The 11,443-nt window shown below is 38.5% G+C and overlaps 2 protein-coding genes across 4 annotated transcripts in view; both read left to right on the top strand.

The window, feature by feature from the left end:
- The first annotated feature begins 222 nt into the window (after positions 1-222).
- ocstamp (osteoclast stimulatory transmembrane protein) lies at positions 223-2,831 on the top strand. The gene is made up of 3 exons (XM_084389947.1): positions 223-356; positions 720-1,710; positions 2,149-2,831. Exons 1-3 carry the CDS (start codon positions 313-315, stop codon positions 2,530-2,532), a joined length of 1,419 nt encoding a protein of 472 aa, XP_084246073.1. The 5' UTR covers positions 223-312; the 3' UTR covers positions 2,533-2,831.
- A 4,965-nt stretch (positions 2,832-7,796) lies between these two features.
- The window catches only part of ccser1 (coiled-coil serine-rich protein 1), a 73,421-nt gene continuing 69,774 nt past the window's right edge, over positions 7,797-11,443 (top strand). For all 3 annotated transcript variants that reach the window (XM_084390039.1, XM_084390041.1, XM_084390040.1), the window contains exons 1-2: positions 7,797-8,001; positions 9,711-10,880. In XM_084390039.1, the coding sequence (XP_084246165.1) occupies positions 9,737-10,880 (1,144 nt within the window). In that variant the 5' untranslated portion in view covers positions 7,797-8,001; positions 9,711-9,736. The remainder of the gene's footprint in view (positions 8,002-9,710; positions 10,881-11,443) is intronic.

The raw sequence follows: 11,443 nt of genomic DNA, 5'->3' as shown, positions 1-11,443 counted from the left end.
TTTTGTACATCTTCCTTTTAAGGTTCAATAAAAGAGCAGTTTCGTTTTTTCTTCATGTCATGTGATGATAGCAGCTTATAGCGGTGTGATCTGTTTGGGTCTCATGTGAATCTGAGCAACTGTATGAGTCAGTGTACATGTGTGTTCAGCATCCAGCTCAGAGTCATAGGGTTGGGCGTACAGTATATATATGGGTGGATTTGGTGCCAAGCTTAATATGAGCTGACCAGTTTTGCTTTGATGATGATGACCGACCTTTTAATGTTGAGATAAATCCATGATCTTCTTTAAGCCTCCTTTTAATCGACAATAATGATGCCCTTAAGAAACTACCGTCTCTCTTTGTTTTCCCTCAGGTATGTCAATATGTTCTGTCACACTTTATATTACAGTGTGTATATAGTATTATTGCACTACATTTAGTTACATACATGTAGGTGTTGATCTTGCTATAGCAATTCATTACAATACCGTGTAACGCTGTGAAATGAGTTATCAAAGTTGCTATACTTGTTTGTCTTTATTTTTTAATTATTATTTAGATGTACAGCTTTAATCAGAAATTTCCTCACAAAATTAATATTCTTTCTGCATACCATTCCATAAAAATCGTTTACAGCACCTTCAGGCTATACTGACTATTTCTCATATAGAGACACATATTTTCCCTTCGTCTAATTTCTCATCTCTTTTCCTATTTATGTGTTTGTGTGTGTTAGAGCCTCAGTGAGGAGCGTTATGGAGATGCTCTGGTTGTGCTACTCTTCTCCAACTCCTCAGAGTTCGGGTCATCTGCTTTCTCTACTGGTTCTCTGTCTCTTAATGGCTGCCGTGAGTGCCTCACTACTTTTCCACTGGCTCACAGACCTTTTGAAATATGACATCCAGACGGCATTTGTTGCAGTTGGTATCTATGCCACAGCTGTGTTTATCCTGTCATCTCTCATCCATCCGTTCCGATGTTCCTTCACACTAATCTTCCCGACACTGTTTACCCGACAGGGCCGTAAACTGCTCTTGTCCGCATCTGTGATGATCGTAGTGCTCTACGTTCTGCCCAACATGGCTGCCAACATTGCAACTCTAACACATGTTGTGAAATGTGCATCAGAAAAACTCTCTCAAAGCATTTTAAGCAGCTCAGAGCTCATCAACACCATCAAGGGCGATTTAGTCAGAAGCGCAGAGCAAGAGAAAAGCAGTTTAACACTACGTAATTTTGATCACACCACAAACATTAATGTCTCAGAAGTGAAGGGACGGTTGCATTTCTTGAGTCAGCGAGTGCAGGAGGATTTTTCTGAAGTTAAAAGTCAAGTACAGGATCTGAAGCTGCTATTCAGCAGAATCTTTGCAGCTGTTTTCGTTCTGTGTTTGTTGACAGAGTCTGTCATGTACCTTCGCTCTTATTTGACATCTGTAAGATTTGACAACAGGTATATCACAGGTGGGCTCAGGAGGAAAGCAGTCGAAAAAGGGATCGCGGTTGAAGCGAAGGATGTGAAAAATGGAGTAAACTCCACCAGTTTCAGAATAACTAAAAGGGAACTTTTCAAATGTCTGGTTCCTGCCCTGGGGATCACTCTGTATCTGTTAATGACAATCTTTTTGATAGTGCTGGACCATTTCTTGTATTACTTGGTGAAATCAGGTGGTCCTTGGATTTCAAACATGCCATCCACCAACATCAGCATCAACGTCAACTTCAAGGTAATCCACTCCACAGTTTCTCCTTAAAATATGGATATACTGATGAAATATAAAAAAAATAAAAAAAATTGCATTCCTTTTCAATTTCTACCAATGTAAATGTACAAAAAGTAATTAAGTACTAGTGTATAATGACAATTTTGTACATCATTACTTAACTTATTGCATTTTGATATCCAGGCTCCAGCTCAAAATACATATTTTAAGATCTCTCACATATACTGTATAGAGCTTTAGAAGATTTGAGCTTAGTCTGTCATGTTTATTAATTATTATGAGACATTAACTCATTTTGCACATAAACATCTTACATGTAATTTATAAGCTAAATATGAATTCCATTTACAATAAACCATCTCAAAATTCGTTAGCATAGGTCGTTTGTGAAAAACAATAACCCTTCTCTCTTCTCTTCCCCTTTATTTCTAATCATCTCAGGTTGAAAATAAGGTGGACCTTTGTCAGCTCTTTAACTCAAACTGTATGGTAGAATATGTCAACTTCAACAGACCTTACACAGCCCTCATTCACTCTGATCCAAACATGTGTGAGGCCCAATCCAGTAAGCTGAACCCAAGTGTAGTGATGGCGCTGGTGTTCCTCTATCTGTTCAGCTACACCCTGCTGCCGCTGGAGGTTTACGCTCGACGCCTTCGGAGGAAAGTAGCAGCTTCTTTTTTCCAGCAGCAGGAGGAGAGAAGGGTTGAATTCCTTATGAAGAAAATTCTAAGTAAACAAAAAGAAAGACAAAATGTTTTCTTTATAGAAACCAAACATCAAGATGAATATATCTCTGGGATGACAGATCAGTTCAATAAATAATAGGTCTAGCCTACATTTTTACTGACTCGTACATACTGTATATTATTATATTAATAAATGTACATATTCACATTTGTGAATCAAATATTTTTTTGAAATATTTTTCCTAGACTTCGCAGTTCTCATGTACAAAATAGGCTATTAAAGTTGCATTTTTATATTTTATGGAAAACTGTAGTATTCATTATAAATTATTTATCTGTCCACATCATTTTTTCTTTTTTTAAAATATATGTGTGCTCATAATCTTTAATCAAAATAATTTCCCTCCCTCTTGCAACAACATATCTTCTCTTCTGGCATGAGGGTGGGATAACCTGTCACTCACATCAGAACACAGCACCACAGCAGGTATGACGTAAATCTGTAGGCCAAAACACAGAAATAAGTTAGCATTGTAGCACTTCCGGCTCCATCATCCCGAAGTCAATTGGTTTTTTAAATGTGGATGAAGTAAGGTCTGTGGTTAACACAAGCTCAAGATACTTTCACGTTTTATTCTACAACATAAAATAAATCAGTATCACCCCATTCATGATTTTTTTTTTTAGCTGCTACGTGCTAAATAAGACAACAAAGACTGTTGGTATGTCAGCTCAGTCTGCTTTTACAGCCTCGTTAAGCTTAGAATCGTGGTCTTAAAAACTATTTTTAACTAAAAAAAACAAGTCCCGCCCTACATTTTTCTTGTTTGAGAAGCCATTTCACTCGGATATACGTCACAACAGGGGGGAAAAGACCATTGCAACTTCTGTTTTAATGCCGACTTTAAATTTAAATTAAATTCTTAAGTCTTTTGATGTTTTTAATTGATATTTAATTCTTGTTTACTTGCTGTAAGTGGCATGTAATCTGACCTATGACATTTTATAAAAAGGTAAAAAGACTTCAGTGTTTAACAGAGTAACAACAGCGTTCTGCTTTTACCTAAATGTCCACAATCCATTAAGGCACCATGTTAGTGCAGCTCAGAGCTCGGTCTGGAGGGACTGGATGATGGAAACATGACAGGAAATCAAAAGGTCTTACAGCACGGGAAAAAAAATGTTTAGGGGGCTGCACTGTGTGCATCAATATCAGTGGTTTATCATATGACTGCCTGGTAGCCTATGTTAAATAACTTGTAGATAATAAAGGGTTAGGCTTTTAGAGGGAATACATTTTTCCTCTCACATCTCATTGACGTCAAACAGATCTGAATATGTGATATCAATTTTTAATAAGATCGCTGATTATTTCAGTCTGATTTTAGCAGTTTGTGCGGTGCAAATTATAAGACACGGTTAAAATAATAAGACAAATGGTCATACATAAGCTAAATTATGATTGTTTTTGGCACATAAATTCTTTATTAACATTAAAAGCGGATCTAACAGGGGAAATTATTTTAAATATGACCACTTTAAACCACATATCAGGGTTTGCACTAATTTTATAATTCACAGTTGGCTGATTAAATGACTTTTCTACTAAGGGGCTGTTGAATGCTTGATTCTGCCTGGTAGTCGAACGTTCAAAGGTGTCCAATTATTTTCAGAGAAACTCACGGCTAAAGTAGTTCCAGGCAAGTCTTGACCGCATTAGATGTCCATATCACTTGGTCAAATGATTTCACTTATTTCAAAGGTCCTTATACCAAAAACCCACAAGGACACAGACCAAGCAAATAAATATAGTAAACAATAGGATAAAACCGACAAATTATTACACACACACTTGCAGTTGTCAGCGCTGCTCTGACGAGTTTATCAGTAAAATAGTTCAGCAAATTAAAGGTATAGCGGAGGATTTTCCCGCATTTTAGAAAAGAACCGCCCTCTCCACTTTTTGAAAAAATGCACATGCGCAACACTCCCAAGAGGGAACGCCTATTAAACGTTTGCACAAGAGAGCATCCACGAGCTAATCACAGCTTACACTAACTTTTACTAGCAGTGATTTTAAATGGATTTCTCCAAATAGCATGCCAAACTTTACCTGTCAAGTAGAAACTTCGTGACTGAGGCATCAGTGGGAAGCCCAACCTGTGTTTTGAGCGCACGCCATCGTGTGAATCGTGTGCACGAGCACATACGACGGCCTTACGTAAACATATCACCAGAATGATTGACACTTAGGAGGACCAATAGACTTGATGATCCACTTGTAAAAAGAAAATCCTCCCTATACCTTTAAGCTACACTACATTTCTCACTATAGAGGGGCACGAGCTGTAAAGGCCACCCCTCTTCTGGAAAGTGACTGGGGAGCAGCACTTATTTGCAATTAAAGATGCATGAACAGCATGTTTTTCCTTACACTCATAAATAGGCATTTATAACATCTCACGAATAAATGATCTGTGGGGTATTTTGAGCTGAAACGTTCTGGGGGCAACTGAGATTTATATTACATTGTAAAAAGGGGCATAATCGGTCCACTTTAAACAAGCGTCAAGGTGTCAAAAGAATGATGATTTGCTCAACATCACAAATCTATTGATTTTTCTTTTCATTTTCTGTTTCATTGTTTCTTTTGGAGCCTGATAAAATGGCACAATAAATATCGCACTAAATTTCTGATAGAAACTTCAAGGTGATCACAAATTCTAGCCCTTGCACATCTGAGGAGGTGGACCAGCCATAAAGATTTATGACTACACTGGCTGCCACTTTAACTGGGCTTTTATTAACTCTTTATTCTAGTCCATCAAAGAGTGCATGTGGGAAAGGAATACCCTTACTTTGTTCCTTTGTCCAACTCCATCGGGGGCTAACTTCAGTGGTCACTTTAAACTCAGCATTATTCAGGCACACTTATAAAGCTCTGCTGCAGTAGCACTATCACCTGTCTCATAGCAACTGCCTCTTTGTGCTGTTCACATCACCATGACATTTTAAAGCTGATACACTGATAAAACCATATTCAAGGAAAGAAAGCATTAGTCAAAGAAACTACAGAAATAAAATCAAAGGCAGATCTTAGAAAGGTAATTATTAGCCTAGCATTAAAATGTTTAGAAGAAAAGCCAGCAAGAGCCCTTTAATGAGGTCAGATATCGAAAGCATAATGGATGGTAATGGAAATTTGTAGCATCTCAGAGAAGACCAAAAACAAGAAATGAAAAGAAAAAAAGAAAAGGCTTCCACAGAAGATGATGATTATGAGGATGAGGTCCATTAGGAAGAAGAGATTAATTAAGCTGATTCTGAAAACCACTTTCAGGACAATAGAGAACATTATGCTGGGCTGTTGAATGCTTGATTCTGATTGGTTGACGAGCGTTCTACGGTGCAATTATTTTCAAGTAAAAAAAAGTTAAACGTTATGGTATTTTATATAGAATTCTATCTGATAATGTAAAACAAACTACTTGACCTCATTATACATCAATCATGTAGCGACTCAGCTGTTTTGTCTTTTAAAAATAACTGACAAATTGCACAGTTTTTATTGTTTCTGAGAGCTGTCCGCAACCCACTTCCATTTCCTCAAACAATAGCCTACACCTCGACAAGATGTTCTGTAAATAGCCTATACTTATTTGGGTACATTTGAATCATACATCATCAGAAATTCATTAAATACAAAACAAGAACATTATTGGATTTCTTTTATGTGATGATGAATGGATACAGAGAGGGAAGAGCTTGCTATTATGCACATCAGTGTGTGATTTAATGAATCAGCCCTCAGACACACAGACGTCGTCTTGATTCAGATGGGGTTTATTAGTGACAGGCAGTGACGCAGACAGATGATGAAACCATCATGAATTCAGAAAATATATTCATTATTTAGAGATTTTTTCATAGCATTTCAAGATGTTTATATACCATATTTATTTATATGGATATGGGTGTCATTTTGGATCTTATATAATAAATACCTTCCCTGGCTATGCACAAGCCTTTGCACTCATTACACACAAACACTTACACATTGTGCAAAGGATTACGCAGCTTACTGAACAATAATTAGTTCCCTCATAAGAATGAAAATAAAATAAAAAATTCCCATATGTGACTAAGCCCGTCATTCTGCTTAACAAATGATGAGTGACCTTTCATTTTTTGGCTGAAGTATTCCTTTAAGGCTGTTATGATAAATGAAAAGCCAGTGAAGTCTCAAATGACAAACATTAGCAGCTTCTAAAACATAACTTGTTTACTTTTCCATTAACATATGCCTTCTTATAAGAAGCTCAATGTTGTTGCAACAGGGACACCGCGTGGAATTTACAAGAATTACGGCTATGAGGGAATTTTAGCTAGTGATGTTGGGTTTGAAAGGATAAACATCATTTGTTGTTACATGCTAGCCTACGTTGAAAAACTAGGCGTGATTTAACTCATGCACTTTTGTATTTCCGGACTCGATCTGCTAACGAATGTTATATCTTGCGCGTAGACTTATAGTAGGCTAGGCTATTTAGCGGACCATTTTGATTTTATTAAAAATAATTTACATAATTTCAGAATAATTTCAGAATAATTAATTACAGAATAATCTCACGCTACATAATTTATGCAAACAATAAAGTAGCATAGGCCTACAATAAAAACGTGCCAGAGCCAAGGCATAATAAAAATAAAATAAAATAAAAAAATAAAGAGGAAAAGGATGCCAAGCCTATCAATCGATAACATTTAGCCTTCACAAAATTCAACAATATTGTGTAAAGCTATTTATAAATAGATTTTTTTAAATATGTAAATTACATAATGATACTAATGATAATTCTGTAATTTGTTCCCTATCCCAGGGCTTGTTTTTTTACTGAACAAAAATTATGTAGGCTACCTTTTTAAAAGATTCACAGATTTCGTATTACAAATCAGATACATATAGCTCAGAGTTTTACATCGTCAAGAAAAAGGCTGAAGAAAGGCTTATTCTTACTCAATTTAATTTACACTTTGGAAATATTTAGCCACGGTCAAAATAAGATTGAATAAATAAACAAACATCAGAATCTTCTCTATCAATGTGTATAACCAAGAATAATATTTTCATATTTCAACGAGATATCAGGAATTATAGGCTACCACAAACAATAGATTCTTAGTAAACTCACAATCCCAAAACAGATGAGACAAATCTTCAAGGCAACCACAGAAGAATTTACATCAAATAAACCTTTGTAAAAACATTTTGTAGGATAGCACCGTTGTATCATTTTATAACACAATTCATTTGTTGTATTTTATTGCATATAATATCCCAGCAGGGCCCCAGCACCTGTGTGCCGTCTTTAAATGACGCTCACGCAGGTATCTTGCGTCACGCGCAGATGCGGAAACGCGGAAGCAACATTCCACGTCACTTGAGGTGGATTTAGCGCGAGCGAGCCAGGATTCTGACAGGAGAATTTAGCGCTTGCTTTGACGTGAAACTCGCCGGATGTGATGCCACGAGCATTTAGGCTTTACGCTCAAACTGACAGCGAACGGAATATCTGCGGCTTGTAAACGGAGGATTCGTCTCAAGGTAATGTTTGTGTGCGGAGCTGTACTGCGGTCAGAGCTCTTGCAGCAGGCGGCTGCTGAATGTCGCTGTTTTATTGGCTATTCAGTGTTTCCTGACGCCGTGTCCATCAGTGAGGATGATATGATGGCTATTTATAATCATTATAGGTCTGTAGTCCGCAATTGCTGAGTCTAAAACATAGCGAGTTACCTAAATAGGAATAATTTTTGGACTCCGTAGAAGTGCTTAGATTCCCAAATGATAAACGCGCTGAAAAATGCTGTTTAGAGACTCAGCTCGCATCAGCTTGTTGTAGGTTATGGGCCCTTTTTGCTTTGATTCACTGATGGATATTCTTGCTTTCTTTGCATCGTTTCTCAGATTTTATTTCAGCTTAATTACTTATTTGATTATTATTTTTTTCTTCTAGCGTATAACGCCTCTAAATGTTATGCACCTGTCTCCAAAAACCCTTGATTATTATAGGTTTTGTGTCATTATCTTTTTTTTTTTTTTATTACATAAAAGTTCACTGAATTGGTCTGTTGTTTATTACACTGGCATTATCATGATTATTAAGTTATCTAAAAAGGATTAAGTGTTTTCTAGTCTTTGTCATTACCCATTAAACACATCAGGTCAATCAAGCTAATGCTGTCAAGGGTGTATCTCCAACCGTCACTACTGTATTATGGGGTGTGTAGGCCTACATGTTTTGTAAATTTGTCAGAGGGAACACCTTCACTCTAACTTTACTGTGATTTTCAGTATAAGACAATACTGGCAGTAGGTCAGTACAGTGTGCTTAATGTGCTGAAATTAATTGTGCTCAGCAAACAGTAATGCAGCCCTACTGGATTTTTCCCTTGTGAATCTAAATCTTTGTGTCTGTGGGAGTTTTTGCCTACCAGATACAGTGAATGCAGTGAGATACAGTGAGTTTTACCAGCCGTTTATTTTTTAAACGAACCAATGAACTGATACAGCATTTTAATTCAGATTTATTTCCACATTTGAGGAACAAAAAGTGACACTGTGGCTGACCTTATACATGGACGCTGACCTATTTTTCATGGTGGGTCTGTGTCCGCTGTTGTTTTTGGAACCCATTTTAGGTTAGCCAAAAAGTTGTGAGACAGTATTTTACCTTTCCCTTTCCCCAAAAAATACAAGAATAATACAAGAACAATAATTAACAAAACATTGTTTTATCACTTTTCTTTTTTTCTTTATTTGTTTTAGACATATTAGACATTTTAAAGAATATTTTAAATTATCTGGAATTGTGCAAATGTCAAAATCAAGGGAACCTGGGGTGCTTTTGCATTCATAATAGTCATTTGATATACAGTAGTGTTTTTTTAAAAAAAAATTTTTTTTTATGGCTGAGCTGATATCTTACAGTGCAGGGTGACCGATACACTTTACTGTTAAGAAACAATTCTCCTCTGAGGAACCAGCGGTACTAAACATTATGCCTTTTGCCAACTTTGCCTCAGTCTGGTCATCAGTCTATAAAAAAATTGGTTAGTTCATCAAGAACTAGTTTTTGTTTCTAAACAACAAAGTTCTTGTCAAATGAGACATGTTGCCTGCCTTAGTGGCTGCCTGCCTGGTAAAGAATCCAAAATGACCTCAATTATTTGGCTGGTGGTAACTTCCATTCCTGATTGTGTCTGTTTATTCAGGCCATCATGCTAATGGTGATTGTCTTTTATTCTTGTCTGCAGAGTGTCTGATTTGGTGCTAGATCTTCATGGGCGAATCAGGGTCACGGCGCTCCACCCTGGTCTCCAGGCTTCCCATCTTCAGACGTAGTGTGGGAAAGAGACAGGACTCGCTCCCGTCCTCGCCCTCCTCCGGTGGTGTCGGCAATGGCGTCCACACTTCCTCTCCCTCCAGCACGAACTCCAGCTCCAGCAGCACAGGCAAACGGCGCAGCCTATTCCGCACTCCGTCACTCAGCTTCCACTGCAAGAGGAACAGCGACCCGACCCAGCTCAGCCTGGACAATAGCAGCCAGGGGTCTGAAGTCATCTTTCGAGAGAGTTGCATCTCAAAGACACGGCATTCGTTCGGATTCGGCGGACACAAGAAGAAGATCCCCCGATCTCAGACGGAAAACCTTGAGAAAACGTCGGCCAACCGCAGTGTGTTCATTAACTGCATCAGCTCACGGACGAACGAGGGAGATGATTCAGGGTTCCTCGATGACGTGAGCAGCAAGAGGTCTTCTAAGCATAAGAAGATGCTGCCTAAGTCCTTCTCAGCTCACCAACGGTTTTCCAAGCACTCGTCCAATGTTCTGGACCAGGGTAAAGGTCAGGATAGTACAGAAGAGCCTCCTAAAACTGGTACCCCAGGTTCCTGGCCTGGAGAATTGGCTGAGAGTTCTCTACAGTCGCCCATGATCTCAGAAGACCGCACCACAGCAATCACGCCATCAGATTTCGTTCACGCCACCGAAGACTCTGTCTCAGAAGTGGACGCTTTGCCGGCTCCCAGTCCAGCTGCTCCACCCGAAAACTTTAGCCAAGCTGTTTCTACCTCGCAGGTGTCCCTCACCCCAGCCCAGACCACCACGGAAAAGCCCTTACTGCCAGATACCAGCCACACAGCCAACACACAGTGCGAGAGCACAACTGCCCGTACGGAACCAGTAACGCTGCAGACAGTGAAAGAGCTGAACCCTGACACTGATCCTAATGCAGATGCTAACCCTGACCAGTCAGAGGCCAGTGAGATTGAACAAGCTCCAGAACTGAGTGAGGAAAGCAGCTCCAATCCTGACACTCGTGAGAGGAGGTCCAGGAACGCTGTTCTCATCCAGCAGGCAGGAAGGACATCGGGCCTGAGCAAACTGGAGACCAGGCCAAGCCACCTAAGAAAGCCACACACAGGTAATGTCAGTGAACTCAGTTGCTGTTTTGAGTTTTTATAGAGGCTACTTTCTTTTTTAAGAAAGATGTATTGAGGGAAATTATTAACCTGCTTGTTCCATGACAAAAACAAGTTAATCTTTGATCTTCAAACCAGTTCCTCTAGTCTAAAGTATTCCAGAGAGCTGTGTAATATGCTGATTGAGAAGTCTGTTACTGCTGAGAAATATTAAACATCAGAACACAAATACATTTATGCCCTTATGTATTGAGCTATAAAGGCACTGCATAACATGTAGTCTTAAACTGAATATGTAACTGATCAGTTCTAGAAAACGCACACAAAAACTGGGAACCCCCTCCTATAACAATGTGTTATGCTTCAGTTTGGCTGCATTTTTCTTATGACCCATGTTTTCTCTTTTTCGTAAATTATACTTTTACGTTGCGAGTGCTTTCACTCCAGAGTGCCTGTGGCTTAGAAGGTTTATGGGAAACTAACCAGCTCCACAGTATTGAATTTCTTCTAGTGGTGACTTGATATTGGCTTTACTACGGATCCTCTTGCAGGAGAGAGTGAACTC

The sequence above is a fragment of the Rutilus rutilus genome (assembly GCF_951802725.1).
Source record: "Rutilus rutilus genome assembly, chromosome: 19".
Classification (NCBI taxonomy): domain Eukaryota; kingdom Metazoa; phylum Chordata; class Actinopteri; order Cypriniformes; family Leuciscidae; genus Rutilus; species Rutilus rutilus.
This window is presented reverse-complemented; position numbering and strand designations above follow the sequence as displayed.